Below are 24,017 nucleotides of genomic sequence, written 5' to 3'. Positions count from 1 at the left end.
TAGCAGGTTTGATAGCTGATTTGTTATATGCAGATATGTAGCGTTTCCAATTTCTTAGAATGGGAATATTTAAAGGACTAATGGCAAGGCTAATTGCAAAGTATAGACTAAATTTACTTGGTAAATTCGGAGAAGATATTTTCTCAGACGACATGAAACAGATCATTCGCTCACCGTCGTACAATGGTAGACGAAATCACGAGAAGAAAATAAAGGAACTCGACTGCAAAAGAGAGAGATTTAAAATATCTTTCCTTCAGGGATAGTACAAGGTGTCTCGATTAATGGCTCCACTCGCTAGGTCGATTCATCGCATGTTTTTATTTTTTCCATTGTTCTAATCTTGCATGGATTTGCTGCATAAATTACTAACCGTAGGCAATTTTTACATTTCCATGCATGTGCGCGTATTTTACTCGTTATTATGCCTAATGTTTTATGACCGTGTGGTATGCATGTGGCAGTCCTCTTACATGTTGCATGTTGTTGATTGATCAGCTCCTACCTACACCCTAGAGGTGGCTTGCAGGGTATTTTGTAGGTGTAGTTAATTCATCGTTCTCTTAGGGTTAAGGTGCCGTGCCCTTAATGACTGGCCTGTGGCTGCCCTGTCAAATGGATAAAAAATACTTCTATAATAAACTGAGTAAATTATCATCAAAAAGAAGTCTCCTACTTTTAAATTCATCATTCATTTGCGTAACGCGTTGTAACCATAAGAAGTTTACATTGTTTTCCGCAAGGAAATCGCTGACAATAACATTTTCCCAAAATAACGAGCGATTCGCAGAAAAGGCTGTGATAAGTGGAGAATGTTCTTCGAAGAATACCCGAACTCGTTGTAGATAAGGACGATGTACTTAGCAGGCTGGATGTTCAAACAGTGGCGGCTCCTGAGTCAAATGCTGGGAGGAGCACACTCCACCGGGGGATCAAAATTTTTTAATATTTTGTATATTTTAGTGAGTTTTTAAGGCAATCAAGAGACCATTATGACTCTCTAATACACAAAACAATCACTAACACTAACAATCACTAAGTCGATTAACTCAACTACAACTAGGCCTGTTTACATACCAATCACTCATTCGGTAAAACAATTTACACATAATAAGTCAACTGGTCACCAAAACAAGGTATGTATTCTGCAATACCAAGATTATACGGCCGCCGGGCGGCGCGGCGATGTCAACTCACTCGTTCTGCGCATGCTCGGGCGGCGCCCCAAGACACAATAAGGCACATAATTCCATAAGGCACAAGCTTAGACGCGTCATAGCACCAGCAGCCTCCACCACTACCACTCTTCATATAACTACATGGTGATGGATTGGGACGTTTTGGCCAGCGCCCCACGGCAACAAATACGAACTTCCCGCGCTATTTTTTGCGTGTTTTTCCTACATTTTCGATGCATGCGATTGAAAAAACACCTTAGTTAATCAGATGTATAATTACAATTGAATGGGTATTTATTTTTTTCCTTTTTCAAATCTTTGGGAGGGGCGGCGTCCGAGAGTCCTTATGGGCAAGCCGCCACTATGTTCAACCATATAGATAGACAGTGTACGATTCGGTATCAACTATGAAAAAATAAAATTTGCAACTACTTAAAAAAAGTCGAACGAAACCTCACTCGCACATCGATTCAACAAGAAGGTTGGTTTGGACAGGCAAGGGTAAAGCTCACTCAGCCGCAAGCGTGTGAATTCGCACATTCACTTCCCTTACATTTCGAGGATTTATTCTGAGTGTGTGTCCAAGGACTTTACCCGCAATTGGGAATTCCACTGAAAATGGATGATTATGCGATAAAAAAATATTCTCCACACTGAAAATTATAGTGAAAGCAGTTCTTCTCTAACCTGCGCATTATTCGTAAAACTCCACTTTGAAAATTGTTCAGTAATCTTGCGCTCCAAACGACCCATCGCCATGTTTGCTGAGTGTGACGTCAGAGTCCAGTAAACAATACGTTTTCGTGGTGCCAGTAGACTATTTTTCCCAGTTTTAGAAAAACCTTTGAAACTCTTAGTACATTTTTCTTAATACAATTAATTGTCCGAGATTTAGATTAATAGCGAATGAGATAGTTGATTTAATTTATGTCACATTTTAATTTCGCGGCTTCTCAACTCCGCGCCAAGAAATATTCATTTTCGGAGAATTAATACGTGTCCATAAATTAATCTACCTTCAGAATGTTCGCAAAATGTGCCTTTAAGAAGACGGTGTCAGCCATTGTGCAATACCTACGCCGTAAATCTGTACAACTATTTATAACTGCTTTTCTGAATTTAGTAGTTTTCGCGAACTGTGAAGCTCTGTAGCGACAAAAATATTGAGAATTATGAATTAATATTTTGCATACGTCATTAACTTTTACTTAATTATCTATACATGTAAAAAAATTACTATTTTAATTTTATGAGAGCACCCCATTTGCATTCGAAACTAACGATTGAAATTATGCTAGGGGATAGGAACTACATACTCATGACATTTGGCTTTTGTTACAGCCGCCAACGCTCAATACTTTCCGGGATGTTATGCCTCGTTCCTATTACGATAGTCCGAGCGATCGTCCTAATGATAGCTGGCCGAACTAGCCGTGCGAATGCATGTCCTGACAATATTTGACGTAGTTCCGAACGTTGCCACTTTACGATGGTTAGGCGTTGGGAGACCGGAAAAGGAAGCGACAAGAGAAAGACGAAAAGCTCGTGAAGCTCTATTTTTTTCATGGATTTGTCCTTGGAAGGAAGAATATGGGCGGAAAAAAAATTATTAGGTAAATACACATTGAACACAGTAATATCTTGTCCCTGCATACCTCAACAGCTTTGCTAACCGTCAATTTCCCGTTCACTTTCGATGTCAGCGCTAGAGGGGAGCACAGGTTTTAACCATCGTCGTGTGAATACACGATTATTGCTGGAACAATCGTAATCTGAACGAAGTATTAAGGCCGCTATACACGGCGAATGATTTGGCGAATGATCATGCTGAATGATCATGCGAATGAAATCATTCGCCGTGTATGACGGAAAAATTCGCGAATGATCCGTCATGCGCATGATCATTCAACGAAAATTAGAACATGTTCTATTTTTGATCGCATGTTCCTGTGAATGATGGATGTGCGCTAGCGCGCGGCGACCATCTTGTCTGTTTTCGGAAACGGAACTATGGATGAAGAAACGGAACCAGTGAACCATGACTTGCCCATGGAGTTTCTCATATCAATATACTGAAATTCGACCGTCTTTTATTAAAAAAGCGGTGTTTTTCACTAGGAGTAACGGGACTTCTGTTGATAATTTTGATAAGGTGGACGCTTTCGCAGCAACAGAGACGGAAAAATGGTTTGGAAAAAGGACGAAGTGGAATTCCTAATTCAGCTGGTGCGGGAGCGGCCAACGCTGTACAACGTCAAGGACGTTAATGATAAAAATAAGGTGCTGCGGACAAAGGAGATGGAGAAGGTGGCACAAGAAATAGGTGCGATAAGGTGAGTGTTTTTCATTTATTGAAATGCAACGGTGCTATTGTGTACATAAATTTATTATTTTTAGTAATATAGAAAGACATGTACATGAAATACATAAGTGATGAATCCCGTAATTCAAATTTATCCTAAAGTGCCAAGTTACAAGTATCAATAGAAAGAACCTTAGATAAAAACATTTAAATATAAAGTACTAGCAGTTTTGAAATCGGTAGATTTATGTGGCTGACCAACAGAGTTGTTATTGTAATAAGGATGTTGCCGCTACCTGTTCGGAATTTATGATTAGGTTAAATTAACAAATTCTTAATGGATGATATTAATGAATATCTGCAATATGTCACTTTTACACAAGCGCCTCAAATCGGGAAATATTTTGGGCTTGTCAATAGCACCGTTGAAGATGAATTTTTAAATAAGTGCGTTAGTTACGCAATTATATCAGAAAAAGGTATGATCCAATTGACATTTTTTCACTATGGACAGGCCCAACACAACAGCGGAGGAGTGCCGGAAGAAGTGGCATGCCCTCCGCACAAATTACATGGCGGAGAAGAGGAGGGTGGATGCCACAAAGAAAAGTGGTTCAGGCGCCGATACGGTACGTACATTCTCTTCAATAAGTTTATATCGACAATTTCCTGTGGTATGTATATTTCAAGCATTTAATTTCACATGCTTTTCTTGCAGGTGCGAACACCCTCGCTATATTATTTCAAGGCCATGCAGTTTTTGGAGGAGACGATTAGTGTTAGGCCCCATACCTCTCCCTTGGAGTTGACCGAGGTAAGCAGTGATATGGAAATGAACAAGAGTTGCTATCATTGCATTATTTGCTCTGCTTCATAATGTTACAACGATATTTCATAAAGAATAGCTACTGAAAACAATAAGCATTTTGGAGTGTTGAAAAGGAGTTATACCTCCGCTGCATAATTCCACTTACTCAAGCCCGCTAGGGTAATAAGGAAAATGGATTTCCTGCAGTGCCTAAATAAATGCACAATTGCATGAATTTGTAGCTTCTTTGTTTCTGCCGACGTTTTCTCAGAAGATCCTTTTTCTACAGTTAATGCATTCATCCTTTCTAGGAAAGTGGTGTCCCTGCTGTGGAGCTGGAGTGGGAGCTCCTCCTCGATGACGATGGGTCTGTGCTGGAGGTACAAGATTCATCTGCCACTCCCTCACCTACCCCCTCCGATTGCAGCAGGTCGATGGCCGGCCCATCCACCTCTGCTGCTAGGGGCAAGAAGAGAAGGATGGATTCCCTTAACACGGAGCAAGCTGCAGAGCTCCTGCAAGCGGCGGCGGCAGCATTGGGGACTCTGGCCAAAGGGTCGGATGAAGATTCCGAGGAAGACGCTTTCGGGAGGCTGGTGGCCCAGCGGCTTAAGGCCATAAATGATAGGAGGGAGAAGAGCAGGCTAATGTTTGAGATTGAAAAGATTTTTTTTGATGGAATGATGAGGAGGGAGTAATCCCTATTATATACGTAATAAATTTATACAATGAAATAAGCCCTTATGATTTATTACCTTTAACGCTCTATCTACTGTAGTTATTTGCATTCTATTCTAAATAGCCATGGGTGCTTACCTTATTATTTATTTAAGAGTATTAAAAGTCCTGTATTATCACTGAACTGGAAGCCATCATTCAAACAAGGGTGACTTTTGATTTTGAGGAAAAAAGAATAATTGGAACATCTTCACTGAAGTGCTCTATGACTATGCTCTTCCCTAGTCCCTCACTGACATGAGTAAATAATTTTATGAAGATTGGGAAATTACCTGATGAGCAGCTAATCAAAAGACAAGGAATTACGATACTTGCAGTTATATTGAAATCAGCACTAGGTATCAACTTCATTAATACGCTAATAATAATTACAAAATCACAAATAATTTCACCCATCATTTCATTAATAAATAATCACAAAATTATTTATTAATGAAATGATGGGCGCACATTAAAAAAATTACAGTCACTCTGCCAAATAATTAAAATAACTGCAAAATTCGTTTCTAATTTGAAATGCCAAGTTCCCAGGCCTGTTTCCCCCTTGCTGAGGTAATCCAGGTAGGGCATTCAGGTAGTCCTCCACATAAGGCGTAGGTACGTTACTCCCACACAAAAAGTTGTGTAAAGTCACGGCAGCCAGTGTCACCACTTCCACTTTCTCTGGAGCTAGGTTCATGGTGGTCAGGAAGACACGAAACCTATTGCTAAGAATACCGAAGGCATTCTCCACCACCCGACGGGCCCTTGAAAGGTGGTAGTTGTAATGCTCGAGCATACTTCCGGAATTATTCGTCCAATCGTGGTCTCATGGATTCTTGTCGAATACATTAATGACCGGAACGACTCGCCAGTGGCAAGGAACCGTAGAGTTAACGCAAGCCTGAAATCAGTTATTTATTTGCAACATAAGCAGCACAATATTCATACTTTCACCATGACAATGGAGCAAACATAGTACCTCTTGTCCGCGGATATGGCTCCTCTCATGAGAGTGTCGACCTTCTCATAATCCCTACGGGTTACATTTAACACAGTTTCAAATTGTTCCTCCGTCATTCTGAGGAAATTCCGGAAGGCTGCCCGGTCCTCCAAAAGAAGTTCCTCCTGAACCATGTACAGCGTCCCTCGGCCACTATCTCTCCTTTCTATCCACGGCCTCGTCCACACGCTCCTTCTTCTTCTTCGGTTTCGCTGCATTAATAGCACGGCCGCGGCAGCAATAACGGCTACGGCCGAAGCAACGGCTATTCTTCTTTGCCTGTTGTTCATGTTTACACCACCACACAAGCCGCAAAGGTAAACAAAACAGCTCTATTGTTGCTAAGGCGTACCATTGCGCATCCTCTGGGCGCAGATCATTCGCGAATTTCATGCGCGTCGTCATGCTCCGTGTATAACCCCATAAATTTACATCACAGCGAATGATTTCATTCGCATGATCATTCAGCATGATCATTCGCAAGATCATTCGCCGTGTATAGCGGCCTTTAGAAACGGAAATTACGAGGGAAACGGCTATATGTATGCAACCCGCTGCGCACCAATTGACGCGTATGCTTCGTTGCTTAGGATGAAGAGTGGAAACGGTGTATTTTTGTGCTGTGGATTGCATAAATTTAGGCGTTTTCATGTTACTTTCCATTTGTAATATCTCGAAAGGTATTGAGCATTGGCAGCTGTAACCAAAACTACGTCTTATGGTAGATATTTCCTGTCGCCAAGAAAAATATGAACTAGATCTGGTGGTGACACTGATTCCTTTGTGAGGATCACTGACCGTTTCCTTCCCGAGGGACTTCCTTTGTGAGGATTGCAATACCAGGATCTTCTTTTTTGTTAAAACCTCGACTGAAATGTTGAAATTATAAAGAAAAATGGTAAGCTAAAGCGACGTATCAATAAAAGCAGATATAAACTGCAAAAAATACGCAATTATAAGGTAGGAATGAAAATGACTCCATTCATAGTTCTAGGAGGGGTGCCAAGCCCGGTATTCCTTGTGTTAAACAATTCCAAGATTCCCATTAATAAACGGGTTTCCCGGTCTATAATTAAACTGCACATGTATTTAACAGAAATACTCCAAGAGTTATCGCGAGAGCCATTCTTCGATTTGATAAACGCAGAGATAAAGTGACGATCATCGAGAGAGATTCGATATACCCAAGTGAAAGCACTATTGCGCCAAGTAGCGGAAAGGAATAATACGTATCTCCAGATCAAAACGGACTAAGAAAGAATGCTTTCAATCACCGAGATAAATTACATACTTCGGAGCGAGATTGTGTACTGTGTCAGGTTGTCGACTGACCGCAGGGCTCGGCTTCAAATCTGCTGCAGCCACCGGTCCCTCCCAAACAGGAAATAGGGTAGTTTCCTTCATCAAAGAAAACGAAAGGCATTGATTGCGATTCGTTACCAACCATTACTGTATTCATAATATACAAATTATTTGGTTTTAGAAATCCCAGTTCATATAAATGGCAATGGTCAATTTTAACCTCATTTGAAAAAGGCCAGATTGGCGCCCATGCGATGCCACTCCACGTGACGTCACATGGACCTAGTTTCTATACGAATAGATAGGAGTTTTACATCGTCTGAGATTACCAATGCATGCATGAAGCACAGAGCTCAGAGAAATATTTCTTAATAATCACCCATTAAAATTTCCAAATGGTCGGAAAGTTTCCTTCGTTTGATAGGGTAATAATAATCCTTATTTAAGCCAAGCGCTACCTGCAAGCAGGGTACTCTGTTACCTGCTAGCAGCCTGCATCGTATCAGCGATCAAAGCCTCGCCCCAAGGTCACCTCACACGGCGACAGCGGGAACCAGAATGACGTCACACGCGCTTTTCCCAGCATTCATACCTAGCCGTCGCGTTTTCGGGCGCTTGAAAATATTCACTTATCGTTTAAATGCGAAAAATAGATATCGTCATTAAAAAATCTAAAAGCGTGAAATACGTACTCCAGGAGTAATAATCTTTCGATTTAGGCAATTAAAAAATAATAGGAAACCACCCTATTCTAAACGAATATTAGGCTATGAACGTAGCTTTAAATGTTATGTAGGTATTGTTCCACCAACCCATTTCAAGTTCTCTTCCTTTCATTAATTTCTCCTGCCCTCCAATCTCCTGTATGCCAATTCATTCGCAGCCTATTCCTCCACTGATTCAACTCAATACCATTGCCTCTCTCAGTGTTGACCCTTACTTCTATCATGGATTCAGACGTTTAGTACTTGAAAGAGGTGAAGAATTACAATACCGAAGAGCTACAAATGGAAAAAACGATCGAATGGTATGTGCCATGAAAAAGAGGAGTTCGATCTTCGAATGAATTAGGAGTAACGATCCTGTTTTCATTTCGTAGAGGCGTGGACGATTGCTATGTAAGGAGAATGTAACGGACTAAATCGGAAAATAATCTTCATCTACATCTACATAATACCCCGCAAGCCGCCTAAAAGGCGTGTGGTAGGGGGTGTTACGACACCAGCCGTTTATAGCTAAAAAAAATTAAGTGCTCTAACGAAGTTGGGACTAGCGTTTATTAAAGTCCTTTATTGTTCGGGGGAAAAACGAATTCCCATATCTATCCGTTCGGCAAAAAATCTCTCTTAATTTATCGCTAATATCGGACCTGGAAATATAGTGTGGCTCTAATATTATGTTCTCTGTGTCGCTCTTAAAGATATCCATTCTCAATTGTTCAAACAATCTAAGCCTAGCGCACAGCCTCCGAGTCTCCAGCGGCTCCCAGCCTAATTCGTACGCCCGTCGCAGTTTTTGACGAAACGCGCAGCCTTCCTTTGTATTTTATTCAGTTTGCGGAAAAACCTTAATGATAGGGGCGAGGAGATGTAGGAACTAGGACGAGGTGATGATTGATACTAAAGGTTTAAAAACATTAGGCCTTCCATTTTGAACTCATCTTGATTAACTTTAAACGTATTATTTTCGGAATACAATTTATTTATCGTTAAGACATTATGTCATATAAGCCACGATCGTAGAGAACTATTTAAGAAACTATCAATTCCATTTTGGAGGTTCAATTTATTATTTGAATATATTCCCACGTTACCGGTTATCATATGTCCTTTTACCCTCAAAAAATTAATTTACCTCCTAAGTCCTTGATACTCAACGGAATTGGCCATAATAAGTAAGTTATGGTAAATTTATTTATTGGGAACATAAGATTTCACGTTTTCTATTATACCTGATAAAATAAGTAAAATACATCCAAACGAGTGTTTTAATGAACACCAATAGGGAGGCTGGGAGTGATATTAAATTGTTAAAGATATTGTATTGGATGGAATTGGAGTAGCCTCCTCTATGCAGTCCACTCGGTGCCTCCCTTGATTCTTCGTCTTCCCTCCGTCCAACTCGCCTTATCCATTTCATCCGAATCTCCCGCGCCTACGGTCTAACGTCCGCCTTCCACAGGCCCCAAAGTCCACAGAAACAAGCAGACTCAGTGCTTCAACCGGAAGATAAGTTTTGATATGAGAGGGTAGAGCTCAACCTACACGGCAAACGTGTGGAGTTCACATATCTAGGAAAGTACCTTCCCATGAGAAAATTAGCACTTCGATGATAATTTTTATTTGGAGTTGTCTGAACTCATTCCGTAATTGAACTCGGGACCTTTGGGTCATGAGCCAAGCGCGCAACCAAACAGACCACCATGATCCATTTCAGGAGACTATACCTTCGTAAAAAAAACTCACGTCATTATTTCGTCAGTACACATAGTGCTAGCAATTTTATATCAATCACAGCCTCCCTATTGGTGTTCATTAAAACACTCGTTTGCATGTATTTTACTTATTTTATCAGGTATAATAGAAAACGTAAAATTTCATGTTCCCAATAACTAAATTTACCATAACTTGCTATGGCCAATTCCGTTGAGTAAGTATTTCATCTAACAGCTCAGACCACGCATAAATCGTGAAATTTAAATCGTGATTTGCATACATTCTTACGTTCCTGGTTATCATAGGTCCTTCTAACTTCAAAAAAATATTTCTACCTCCCAACTATATAATATTCTCAAGATATAACTGTAGCATATGGGAATTAAACTTTGTATACGATTTTCACACAATAATTCTTTAATCTACGACCATCTGCAGAGTAAAGGCCTGATGATGTCTGTAGATACTTTGTATAACTATCCGTAGACATTTTTTTATTCATTTCTATTGGATGGAATTAAAAAATACAGCAGAGCTCCCCTAAATTACTTAAAATCCGGAGCATATTTACGTTACTCTGGGATGTTGTGAACTGGTAGATTCTATTCTCAAGCATTCAACTCCACAATTACGCCGAGTAAAGTTGTTGGGAACGCGAGTTAAATCGACTATGTCATCATACATGATAGTCTGACGAAGATAATCGATGAGGGAAGAAGGAATGGTAATCATGGAAAAGGAACGACCAGCGTAAAATATATGGAACAGGAAATGAATGATGAGATAACTATTTAGGAGTGAAAGGAATAGCTCATAAGAGAACTTAGTGGAAAGTTGCGTGAAATCTATTTTAGAAGAGTTTACCATTCATCATGATGAAAAAGTCTTAATGGATTCTGGCGATGGTCGGATTGGATACCTCGGATCCAAAGTCGCGGAAGACATCGGATCTGGATCCGAAATTTTAAATAATAGCTTCAGTGAATGCAACGCCCCAAGGGTGGAAAGAGTTCCGATTCTATCTTGAAATGCGCCGTCGCATGCGATTCTTGTCCTACTCATGAACCGTTTTGTTTGAAAGCTCTCGCAGAGGTTACGCTAGAGAATTTCAGCCGTGGAAAATAAAAAAGGCAAAATACGACTGGCACATAGTGTGACTCTTCCCAAGAGATTGAACAATCATCGGGAGAATCTCAGCGTCAGGAATTTGAAAATGCATTTGGATCCGAAAATATCCGATCCGAAAGATCCGGCTCCGAAAATTAAGGATCCGATCCGAATCCGGATCCGAAAAAAATCCTGGATCCGTCCATCCCTAATGGATTCCATTGCTTTACTATCATTGCTTTCCCGCCGTCCATACGTCTGCACTGAAGAGTACCACAGGATTCACGAATGCTTTCAAATGCAACTGTCTTGTCTCGATGTTTTTCCTCCTCGCTAGAAATGTCGGTCTTTTATTTTCCACGCCTTGTGGGAAATGTTATTAAAATAAGACATTGCAATATTTCCACTGAGTTTTATTATTCAACAACGCGTTTCGTCGTTACAAACAACATTATGAAGATTGACAAGTCTTAAAGAGGTCCTCCTTTTAAATGCTTTGGTACTTGAAGGGAGGGGGTAAGGCAAAACCCATCCTCCACCTTACCCCCTCCCTTCAAGCACCCAGACATATATAAAGAGGACCTCCTTGACTTTTCACACTTGATAATATTGTTTGTAACGACGAAACGCGTTGTGTAACAATAAAACTCAGTGGAAATATTGCAATGTCTTATTTTAATAATATTAAGATCTTACACCATTTCATGCCCAACATAATACAAGATATTGTGGATAATAGATAAATTGGAATCACTGATTCCGTTCGCCATCAACGCTGAAGGCTGGAAGGCATATATCGCATTGTTACTCATAATACCTGAGCAAGAATAACGGTTTTCAAGCCGATCTTTGTTTTCCTTTTTCCACACAAGTTAATCGCATTACTTCTCACAGTGAGGCAATCTCGACCGCTGACACTAATGAATGTTTAGACACGCCGATGACCTCGTCAACGCGCTGATAACTCCTCGTCCAACTGTCGTGACCTCGAATATTCAAATATGAATATGCGTGCCGCTTTTATAGTAAGCGTTACAAAAGGCCTAGAATTTCGGAATGGGAGAAGCCGGTCGTATATTTTCAACGGATTTAGCGCTCTCGTGCTCATAGGAGTTTCCAAAAGATTTCGCCGAAACAGACGTTATGGCCTCGGGTTCTTCCCGAGACGCTGGACGAGAAAACAACCCGTCTTGCGACGGAATTTCCCGAAAACGATCATTTTTCCATACTTGTTATGGTGCAAAATTACGTCACTTAGCCATTTAGAGTGAAAGCTCCCTTTTTCTTCCAAATCTTCGCCTTAATGGTAAGTGTGACTTTCGCATTTATTAAAGTATTCTATTGATTAAGGTAGGTTTCCATGGAGTTTTTACGAAGTATTCTAGTAGTCTCCCCTCCCTTCATGGACCTCCCTCTTCAACTCACAATGAAGTCTATTCCCTTTCATTCTGAGTAAAAATCCTATTCTTTTCCTTCCTCTCTATCGTCTACCCTATAACATCGTTTTCAACATCTCCTGCCGCTCATTATTCGCTCCATCCATACCTTCGATCTCTTCCGTATCTTATCTATAAGCTGCCTCTCCTCACCCACCATATCCAGCTCTTCGAGGTTTATGCTTTGCCTTTAGTGGTTGGAAAAAATTTATCAGCTTAGTAAAACCACTTGTCTGTTTTCACACACTTTTATTTAAACCGACCATGGTTTCGGCAGCTCGTGCCATTATCTAAGACTAGTGCCTTGATAATGGCACGAGTTGCCGAAACTATGGTCGGTTTAAATAAAAGTGTGTGGAAACAGACAAGTGGTTTCACTAAGCTGAGTATCAAAGATTTCCACCGTATCACGCCGGTCACTGTATCTTTTATTTAAAAATTTATCACTTCCTTTCCTCGCCCACCATGCATAGCACTTCGTCCTTCCTTCTCCTCTCCGTCCACCTCACCACCTCCATTCTTCTCAACCTAAATCACGAACGCCTCCTGTCTTTTTTCGTCTTCTTTCCTCAGTGTCCACGTTTCCGCATCGTTGAGTGCTACACTCCAAATCAAACTCTTCACTAGCCCTTTCTTTAACCTCTTACATAACGATCCCATCATCAGCTCTTTACTGTTCATGAACGCCTCATTTGCTGATGTCATTCTATCCTGATGTCTCATTTATTTATTTAATCCAGTCCAAAAACAGCACGAGGCCAATTACAGAGGACTCACAATAACAGGAGTAACAATTTAATAATATTAAGCAACGTAACCAATAATTAACAAAAAATATTCGACAGTATTTACAAATAAATAACAAAAATAGTAGTCTTTAATAGCCTTTATAATAATAGTCTTTATTAACGTTCACATAAAAACGTCTAAAATCTAATGAGATACCGTCTCTGTTAATTGAACCGAGTTTTGTAGCACTGAGTACTAACATAATTGAATGGTGAGTGTTAGCAAATGCCACTTCGGAAAATAAGACATACATAAACCACGTGACGTCGCATCGTGACGCTGGTGTTGCCGAGAAACACCTGGTTGCTCACTCCATGTCGTGCGACCAACACTTGAGGCGGCCAAGCAATAGATCGGAAAAAATGCTGACAGCATGTTATTTACACACTTACATTTATAAAATAAATTACATTGATAAATAGCGCAGCAACCCAGTGCGCGGAGCTTTTGGCTACTGGTGGCGGTAGCGTTGCAGGGACCGCAGTGTCCTCCCTTCAAATTCCGAGCGAATCCTTCAGACTCCCCTACAGAAAATTTCCTTCACCCTGATGAGTGAAAATTCACACATCTGCGACTTAGTTTGAGATGAGCTCTACCTTTACCAAATCAATCCTACCTTTCGGTTGAATTACTAAGTCAATTTCATTATAATTCACTATTATTGATTTGGAATGGCAAATACTTAAGGTGTTTATAAAGAATCATTCCTTGAATTTGGACTAGGATTTTGCAGGCAGGGAATCGACAAGAATAGGGTGGTTCCCTATTATTTTTTTATTGCCTAAATCGAAAGATTATTACTCCTGGAATACGAATTTCACGCTTTTAGATTTTGACGAAATGACGATATCTATCTATTTTTCGCGATAAAATGAAAAGTGAAAATTTTCAAGCGCGCGAAAACGCGACGGCTGAGTATGAATGCCGGGAAAACTCCGTGTGACGTCGTTCTGGTTCCCGCTGCCGCAAGTGAGGTGACCTTGGGGCGAGGCTTTGAGCGCTGATACGACGCAGGATGCTAGCAGGTAGCAGAGTACCATGCTAGCAGGGTAGCGCTTGGCTTAAATAAGGATTATTAATACATTGTCAAACGAAGAAAACTTTCCGACCTCAGCCAGATTTAATAGGTGATTATTAAGACATGTTTCCCTGAGCTCTGTGCCTCATGCATGCAGTGGTAATCTCAGACGATGTAAATCTCCTATCAACTCGTATAGAAACTAGGTCCCTGTGACGTCACGTGGATTGGCACCGCATGGACCCCAATCTGGCCTTTTTCAAATGAGGATAAAATTGACCATTGCCATTCGTCTAAATCGGTATTTCTAAAACCAAATAATTTGTATATTATGAATACACTAACGGTGGGTAACGAATTGCAATCAATGCCTTTCGTTTTCGTTGATGAAGGAAACTACCCTATTCATGTGGCGACAGTGGATCAGGAGTAACGAGCAACGAAGGTCCATAGTGACTTTCAGTGAATTTCTCCAGTTGTCAGATCACCCCGTCATATCGGTCTCATTTTTGGTGACGTTTTCTATACTCTACCGTTATCACCACCACCCATTTTTTTGTTTACGTCAAAGATTAAACACTAAATATTCGTAAATATTCAAACTAGTTCTAAATTTAGAAAAAATTTAGTACCTGCACCACATCAGATATTTCAGCAAACGTTCGATCAGGTGATGGAAGGTATTGTTGGTGCGACAAACGAAGTAAATGCCATTTCCAAGAAAATTTAAAATAATTGTTCTTCTAATTTGTACTTAATCGGCAGGAGTACACAAATACAGCTTTTCTGTGCTATAGTTTCTGGATATTGCATATGATAACCTGCATTTATAGACCAGCTTTCTTAGCAATACTTGTCAAAGCAAGGGAAAAGAGTCGAAGAGAGATACTGATAGAATGTATACTTATATACGTATATCACTAAAAAAGGGGTACGATGTCCCAATACCTCATCGTGTCAAGAAATATTTCATTGTAATAGCGGCTAGAATATGGAACTCCTCCTCACAGCAGGATAGAAGTCCACAAAATCATTTAAATTACTCAACCTACTCCATAAAAACATCAGGTAATTTATTCCATAAATACTCTCGCTGTAATTTTTATGAAAGAAGGTCTGTAACCTTGCATTTATGCAATGAACTTATGAATTAAATTTCGTGATTTTATCTCGAAAATGTTGATATATGATGCCATCAAATTCTAATTCCTTTTTTTTCCTTCATATTACATGAAATCATCTATTTTTTTCTTTCACCGGTCGAAACGTTTGTAAGTTCAAAAATAATCTCCGTAATTTCCTTTTTTCACATTTTTTCGCATTACTTACTCCTATTGTAACCTTTGATTGTATTTTTTTTCATAATTCAAGAAGACTACGGTTATACGGTTTTGTAAAGCATCACGAGCGAGGAATGTGAGACTTAAGATAAAAGTGGGTGGAGAAAAACTTGAGCAGGTTGAGCAGTTGAACTATTTAGGCAGTACGTTAGAGGAAAACGGATACAATAGTAAGGGAATTAGGAAGAGAATTGCATTAGCGAAGGAGGTGTTCATGAACAGGATGGAGCTTCTGAGAGGATCGCTATGTAAGAGTTTAAAGAAAAGGTTAGTGAAGAGTTTGATCTGGAGTGTAGCGCTCTACGGTGCGGAAACGTGGACATTGAGGAAAGACGACGAGAGAAGATTAGTGGCATTCGAGATGTGGGTATGGAGAAGAATGGAGAGGGTGAAATGGACGGAGAGGAAAAGGAACGACGAAGTGCTGGATACGGTTGGCGAGGAGAGCAGCTTTTAGATGAGGTACGGAGTAGACGGAATGTATGGATGAAGCGAATACTTAGCGGGGAGGGGATGTTGAAAATGGTGTTGGAGGGTAGAATGCTAGGGAAACGAGGGAGAGGAAGGAAAAGAATATGATTTTTTCGATAGTTTGAAAGGGAGTAGGCCTTACAGTGAATTGAAGAAGGTAGCGCTGGAAGGAAAGGGAGGCTCCCAGATCACTTCTTTAGTACTCCATGGAAACCTACCTTAATCGGTAGAATACTGTAATTATAATTTTTCACTGCCAATCAAACTGCTATGCTTATAATGCCTCAAGGGCTAGCATGGCCCACGGAAACAAAGTGAACTGAATTTTACCATAATAATCATGGTAGTAATTAAATATAGGCAGGTAACGAAACTGCTTATTGAGTTATTGGAAAATGAATGCTATATAATTCAAGTCAAATCTCGATAATTACATGAAAACGGCGCTATCATCAGCTAAAATAGCTGGAAAGAGTACGCATTAACTAAATATTGTAAGAATTGACTTATCTACGCCCTGTGTGCCTTGCTTCATAAAATCAATGGATGTCGTCCATGGTGGTAATTCTGTTTTAAAAGTAGCATGCGCGAAAAGTATTTGTTTGGGTTCCAGTGGTCGCGAAACCGGCCCTTAAATTAAAAATAAAAACAATGCAGACGATCGCCGCAGATATCGAAAAGAATTCGGGAAAAAATAGTTATCATGGAATATATCACGAGAAGATAATTACAATTTTGACTATGCTCTCATTATGTCAATTGCATAACGGGTACAAGTTTTTGCGGGTATACAAGGTGGCTTTTAGTATTCTTTTTAAACCGACCGTTATACAATCCCATCCACAATGGTGCAAATTCGGTTCTTATGAAAATGTAATCATCACATTGAGATGAAATGTCGTGCTAACTGTGTGTTGGAGGATACTACGTGTGCATTTGGAACCGTGAAAAGTTAATTTAACTCCACATGCCCAACGATAACGACTCCAAATGGCCTTTGCATCGAGGATTCCAACAATTAACAATACAAGCACGAAAACCATGCTCTGGATAGAGATAGTTTACCCTGATGAGACTCGAACCCGCGACCTTCGGATTTGTAGGCGAGGACTTAAATCCACTGCCATCGAATCCCGATGTAGCTTTCAAAGATGACATCCAATGATGTTAAAGAGGAAGTAGGGCCATACCGAATGAGGAAAATTCACTGTCAATATGCCTAAATAAATATTATGTTATCGAAGGCTTATCAGAGACTGTGTTCCAATAGAAGAGCATTTCCATACAGCCAATATGATGAGACTTCAATTACAGTATTCATAAATAACTCAAATAATAATAAAAAATTCCGAATGGTGCGGGCCTTTTTTTTATATTTTATCGTGATTATATTGGTACAACGAACCACGAAACCGATATTTTAATTGTAATTAATTTTTGTACTCATAATTATTGTCAAAGCAGCTTCGCAGTGACAACCAATGAGAAAATTTTCAATTTCAAATGCTATTTCCTTATATATAAACTAGAAAACAACAAAAATAGGCAAAATTTCTCAATACAGACGAAATAAGAGCATCGAAAAGAGCAAATTTCGGGATTTTCATGAAAATTTACCTTTTTCTCAGTGCAGTCACATCTGTGCTCGAAATCTTTTCGAACAGGATGCAACTGAGATACTAAGAAAACAGATGATGAAGGTACTAAAGCCGTGTCTAAAATCGCCAATTAGGTACCTAAACCCCAGGATTTGTGCCGGACGCCATCTTGGAAGGGTGTTCGAATTCGTTGGCAATGTTAGAGAACGAATTTAGGAACCTATCTTGGCCGCCAGATTTGGGCATCGACGAGTATTTCCCGTGAAAATTCAAAGCGTGGAAAACGTCTTTAGGAATAAATCAGAGGAAATGCAACATGGCTGCCAACGAGGGGAAGTATTTTGTTCTTTCGAAACAAACTACTACCAACAGAAGCAACGTGAAAACTAAATATTGAACCAATGCTACGAATTAAAAGAAAAATGCCCCTACTTTACTACTATTAAAACAAAAAGTTTGCCTAAGATAGATACTAAAAGTATGAGAAAATGCTCTTCTCCGACATCCAATTCTTAAAATCACTTGCACGAGACATGCGAGAACGAGAAATGCACGAGAACGTTAACGACATAAATATTGTATAAAATATGGAATGTGAAGGATTTCGTTTAACATTTGTCAAATCATTCGATAATTCTCTTGTTATTCATTGACTTCAAGTCCAGTAGATGGATTAGGATGTCCCGCATGTGAAAATTCATGCTCCCTTTTTTATAGGCAACCCAAAATTTGGCCTTCCAAACCCATACCCCATAATGCCTATAGGCCGTTTTACACGGTGAATTTTCATGCGAATGACCGTCATTCACCGTGTAAAACAGAAATTTCCCGTCATTCGAATTATCGTTTGAATGAATTTATAGCATGTTTTAATTTGCTTGAATGATTTTGTTAGCGCATGAATGATGCGAGCGCGCGGCGTCCATCTTGTCCACTGCCACCATCTCGAAATTTTAAGATCATATATATATATTAAGTAAAATGGATAGAACTTAATCATTTCTCTGAGCTCCGTGTAAAACTGCCATAGGGAGTTGGGACACGACTTCACACGTTGCGTACGGATGGCGAGAATTCTCGTCATGTAATCTGAGGTTTCAAGCGAGATGGAGCGGAAACGTGACATAATGAAGAAGCAGGAGCAATTTCCACAATTTTAAATTTATTGGTACTACCGGTTTAGCTTTACAGCATCATCAGATACCTGATCTTGCTCCTGCTTCTTCATTAGAATTCTCGCCATTTTTTTCCCGAACGTTCCGAACGGATGACGAAGATTCTCGTCATTTAGGCGCGTCGAACTAAACAATTTTAAAGCGTACAATACGTATTCGTTAGTACGTTTTCAGCTGTTGTTCGTTATTCGTAATGAATTGATGCATCATAACGTTTGATTGGGTACAGTTATATTCTAAACATTAGCTTTTTAACCATGTTTAAACCAAAGGCATTACGCCCTAATAGGCACATATTTCCAATCTCAACACCTCCACCCAGAATCGGCGTTCTTAGGAATATAGCCCGGTTACGATTGCTCGCGACATAGGAAAAGCAATCCATTCGAATATTGTCTCTTTTTCGTCCGACTTTTGAATCGTTTTCCTGGCTTGGCCCGCGAGCAAATTCCACTAGATTTCCGTGGCGCCCCTCCCCGCTGGGTCACTGGCGCCAACCGAGCGAGGTTGACGGGTTCGAGGCCACGGAGGAGGCGGGCTCAGGCGAGGTCTCGCCTCGGAGGAGAGCTCGGGATCTCGAATCGACAGAGGTCCATTGAGTCCGTGGTCCTCGGCCCATTTGCTCAACACTTGCCTCTCCTGCCACAACAGTAGCACATTGGATTAGAGCTGTGTCGTTCACGAACGTATCGTTCAAAATGAACGATTCAAGGGCATGAACCGAATGAATTGAATCTACGATTTCCATTCAAATTCATTTTTTTATTCAATCCAGTCCAAAAACAGCACGAGGCCAATTACAGAGGACTACAATAACATGAGAAACAATTTAATAATATTAAGCAACGTAACCAATAATGAACAACAACTATTCAACAGTATTTACAAATAAATAACAAAGAATAGTAAATTTCATCGGATGGTGTGAGGAATAGGGGGAAAATTACAATAGTGATGGTGTAGGATGGATGAGGGATGAATCGTTCAAAATGAACCGCCGAATCCAAATTGTTCAAAGTGAACCGCCGAATCCAAATTGTTCAAAGTGAACCGCCGAATCCAAATTGTTCAAGGTGAACCGCCGAATCCAAACCGTTCAAAATGAACCGCCGAATCCAAATCGTTCAAAATGAACCACCGAATCCAAATCGTTCAAAATAAACCACCGAATCCAAATTGTTCAAAATGAACCGCCGAATACGATTCGTTCAAAATGAACCGCCGAATCCAAATCGATCAAAATGAACCGCCGAATCCAAATCGATCAAAATGAACGATGGAAGATACGAATCCTCCAAATCCAAATCGTTCAATAAGAACTATTTGAATTCGGCTAGACTGCGTTTATGCTAGCCATGAAAGGCGGTGAATTATCATTAGATTCTGGCTATACAGGTTGACAATGAGAATGAACTCATCTTCACGATAATTACTATTGATTTGACTCGCAGGTATATGCAGTATGTCTTTTAGTGTGACACAACTAAATATACATTTATTTCGTAAAACGTGATAAAAGCTTTTGAAATATTTGAAATGCAGTAGGTTGACAGCATTATTAATACATTACACACATAGGCGGATTTTGGGGGGTCAAGTGACCCCCCCCCTCCTAGACGCTTAAAAAATAGACAAGATTTTTAGCACGATTATCATTACTTTCGTTTTCTTTTGTGCATCACGGGGACAATCATTTAATTTCATATTAATAACTTTTATGTCAAAATAAATAGAAAATTAACACAGTAATTGTTACCCCCCCCCCAAAAATTCTGGATCCGCTGCTGATTACACGTACACATAATGTATTCTCCATGGATTCAAGATTCACATAGATTCGAGATTCAGATGGATTCGATATTCATATGGATTCGATAATCATATGGATTCGATAATAATATGGATTCGATATTCCCACGGTTCATTCGGTTCATTATGAACGATTTAAAGAACCGATTCATTGCCACGAATCAAATCCTATGAACCGAATCCACCAAATGAACCGAAATTCCCACCTCTCCAGTAGAGTGGGTGAACCGGACTGGCGCGCAAGATTTTCCTTCACATTAACAATCTTTCAATCTGGACGCTTTGATGATTGGCGAGATACAAGTAGGAGCACCACGAATTACTTTTTCACTACATGTGTGTTTAATAAAAGTGACTGTGAAAAGGTTTCGCGATATTTTCGTTCATTAACACACACGTAATACCTACTCTGAGAGCCACCTCAACGGTGTTTGGCAGGGGATGAGTTAACATCCTAAAAGTTAGTATTTACAAATGAGTGGGTGAGAAGCCAAGGGTAGCAAGTTATTTTATTTTTTCTATGCTGTGTTAGGTACATAAATTAGGTACTTAAAACAAACCAGACCAATTAGATATTTATTAGTGCATTTGATTTTCCACTCGATGTCAGCACAGAACAGAGACTCACTCGTATCCCATGGCAACCAACTTTTTGTGTATTTTTTCTAACAATTAACTTTATCTAACTCTCCATGAGAATCTACATTTCCACAAGATATCGCCGGACACTGTTTACTATCTAACTCTGTTGAGAAATATATCACTTATACCCTTTGACTTCTCACCCTTTGAAATATAGTAAGTCATTCATTACCTATGCAGAGCCTATTTCACTCACAATCAGTCCAAGCTAGGCTATCCTAGAGCTATCGCAAGTATTATGATCTCTTTTCGTACGCGGAAAAACCGACATCTTAAAAAAAGAGAGATAGACTGTAGAAAACATAGATGTCGTTGGCTAGGCGATCGACAAGAGACTATAACGACTGCGTTAGGAACTAGAAATAGATTAGTTAACTGGCATTGTAGCTGTCACTAATTACTAGTATAAAGGAAAAGAGAGGAGAATAGGACAAACATTAAACAAGGAAAGCAAATGCTTGAAGGGGTGAAAGAGTTTATTTAATTAGGAAGCCGAATAACACACGATGAACGAAGCAAGAAATAAATACTCGGTAGATTCAAGAAGCAAGAAATAAATACCTCAATCGAGGAGGGAATACTTCAAAAAAGGGGACGAATTACAGCTGAAAATACATTTGCTCAACACTTGCGTCTCCAACGACAAAAGTAGCAGAGAAGATGTGGGTGAACCGGACTGGCGCGCAAGATTTTCTTTCAGATTAACGATCTGGACGCTTTGATGATTGGCAAGATACAAGTAGGGGCACCACGAATTATTTTTTCACGACGTGTGTGTTTAGTGATCACTCTATGAAATTCTATCATCGGACTTAGACAACGTTCATTTGTGGAGCCAAGAGTGGGGACTCGAACTTAATCTGAGCAAATCCATGACGGTATATTTCTTGCGGAATTCGTCCAACTATAATCAAATCTATGCAGTGGATGGTATTAATATAAAGGCAACAGACGAAGTGAAGAACCTGGGAGTTACGATAACCTCGAACCTCACGTGGGGAACACATACAAAGAATATTTACGGCATAGCCCTGAAGAAATTGGGATTCGTCAAGCGTATTGTGGGAAGATTTTCGGATGAGAAAGTGAAATAAAGGTGCTATTTCGCACTCGTTCGACCGCACCTTGAATATGCAGCGAACGCATGGGATCCGGTGCAGAAAGACTTAATCCGCGAACTGAATAAAATATAAAGGAAGGCTGCGCGTCTCGTCAAAACCTGCTACGGGCGTACAGACAGCGTTACCCAGATGTTAAGCGAATAGGTTGGTGTCCTATTATTTTTTATTGCCTAAATAGAAAGATTGTTACTCCTGGAGTTCGTATTTCACGCTATTAGATTTTTTTAAATGACGATATCTATTTTTCGCGATTAATGAAAAGTGTAAATTTCAAGCGCGCGAAAACGCGACGGCTAAGTATGAATGCCGGGAAAACTCAGTGTGACGCCGTTCTGGTTCCCGCTGCCGCAAGTGAGGTGACATTGGGGCAAGGCTTTTAGCGTTGATACGACGCAGGATGCAGAGTACCATGCTAGCTGGTAGCGCTTGGCTTAAATAAGGATTATTAATACACCGTATGTTCCTCGAGGAAGTGTTAAAGGGCCTCTTTTGTTCTTCCTTTACATAAATGCGGCGAGCAATATCCGCCTCTTTGAAGATGATGCAGTTACGCTCAGAGAAATTGATGGCCATTGCGAAAGATGGACATTGGAAAAGGACATCGCTAACAGAAATGAATGTTACAGTATTTGGAAGTAAGAATTTTCACTTTGAAAAGAAAAGATATCTCTCCTAGAAGAAATTACACCGATAACGGAATCGAACTGTTGAATGCCGAATTTTTAGGAATCGAATATTCGCTATTAAACGGTCATTCCTATCGTCCCTTTTTCCATAGCTTAGTCCGCCATTTTCCGTTTAGAGAACAGACTTAAGATTAAAAACCAAGCGTGGCGTTGAAATCGCTCTTAGAGGCCAAGCGTTCTGATTGGCTGAAGGACGGTGCCAGCGACGAAAATAGGGACTTGCCGAGTGATGGAAAAAAGGATGGGATTTCCATCCCTGGAGCCATCGCAGAAAATGATCGCGTGAAGGTCATTTTTTCCGCCATCATTGGAGCGATCGCTGGAGCTATCCCGCGAAAGGGATGGAAAAATGGATCGTGTAGTTCAATCTATAGGTTCATTGAGAATATTAACAGTCGGGGTGTTGAAAGGAAAATTATTGCGTGAAACAATCATTGGAGCAATCGCTGGAGCTGTCCCTCGACAGGGATGAAAAATATGATCTTGCAGTCCAGACTATATTCGATTCGTATATAGATTCGTTGAGAATATTAACACTTGGGGTGTCTCTATTCTCCACGAATCTTAAGTACCCATGCTTTCATTGGGAACTCTATCCCTCGAGCTATCGTGGAAAATTATTGCGTGAAGCGATCATTGGAGCAATCGCTGGAGCTATCCCTCGAAAGGGATGGAAAAAATGATCGTGTAGTTCAGGCTACAGATTCCTAGAGAATATCAACACTTGGGGTGTTGTTATTCTATATGAATCTTTACCCATACCCTCATTGGCAATTCCATCCCTAAAGCCATCGAGGAAAATTATTACGTGAAACGATCATTGGAGCGATCGCTGAAGATATCCCTCGAAAGGGGTAGAAAAAATGATCATGTAGTTCAGGCTATAGATCCGTAGAGAATATTGACACTTGGGGTGTCGCTATTCTCGACGAATCTATTGTACCCATACTCTCATTGGGAATTCCATCCCTCGAGCTATCGCGGAATATTACCACTTAATTTTTTTTCTTCTTATCTTGACCTCGTTTAATTCTTGTAAAATAGTCCTCGGAGTATAGGTCAATGTATGTGATGCAAAAA

General features: G+C 40.1%; 2 protein-coding genes across 2 annotated transcripts; one reads left to right on the top strand and one right to left on the bottom strand.

Moving 5' to 3' along the window:
• Positions 1 to 3,394: 3,394 nt before the first annotated feature.
• Positions 3,395 to 4,986, top strand: LOC124163057. Its single transcript, XM_046539841.1, has 3 exons — positions 3,395 to 3,511; positions 3,995 to 4,294; positions 4,600 to 4,986. The coding sequence occupies exons 2-3, from the start codon at positions 4,184 to 4,186 to the stop codon at positions 4,984 to 4,986; spliced, it is 498 nt and encodes a 165-aa protein (XP_046395797.1). The 5' UTR covers positions 3,395 to 3,511; positions 3,995 to 4,183.
• A 508-nt stretch (positions 4,987 to 5,494) lies between these two features.
• Positions 5,495 to 6,502, bottom strand: LOC124162701. The gene is made up of 2 exons (XM_046539304.1): positions 5,988 to 6,502; positions 5,495 to 5,909 (listed from the first exon to the last, which is right to left on the bottom strand). Exons 1-2 carry the CDS (start codon positions 6,296 to 6,298, stop codon positions 5,711 to 5,713), a joined length of 510 nt encoding a protein of 169 aa, XP_046395260.1. The 5' UTR covers positions 6,299 to 6,502; the 3' UTR covers positions 5,495 to 5,710.
• Positions 6,503 to 24,017: the final 17,515 nt, after the last annotated feature.

Source organism: Ischnura elegans, chromosome 7 (assembly GCF_921293095.1).
Source record: "Ischnura elegans chromosome 7, ioIscEleg1.1, whole genome shotgun sequence".
Classification (NCBI taxonomy): domain Eukaryota; kingdom Metazoa; phylum Arthropoda; class Insecta; order Odonata; family Coenagrionidae; genus Ischnura; species Ischnura elegans.
Note: the sequence above shows the minus strand (reverse complement) of the source record. Positions and strands in the feature narration are given on the sequence as shown.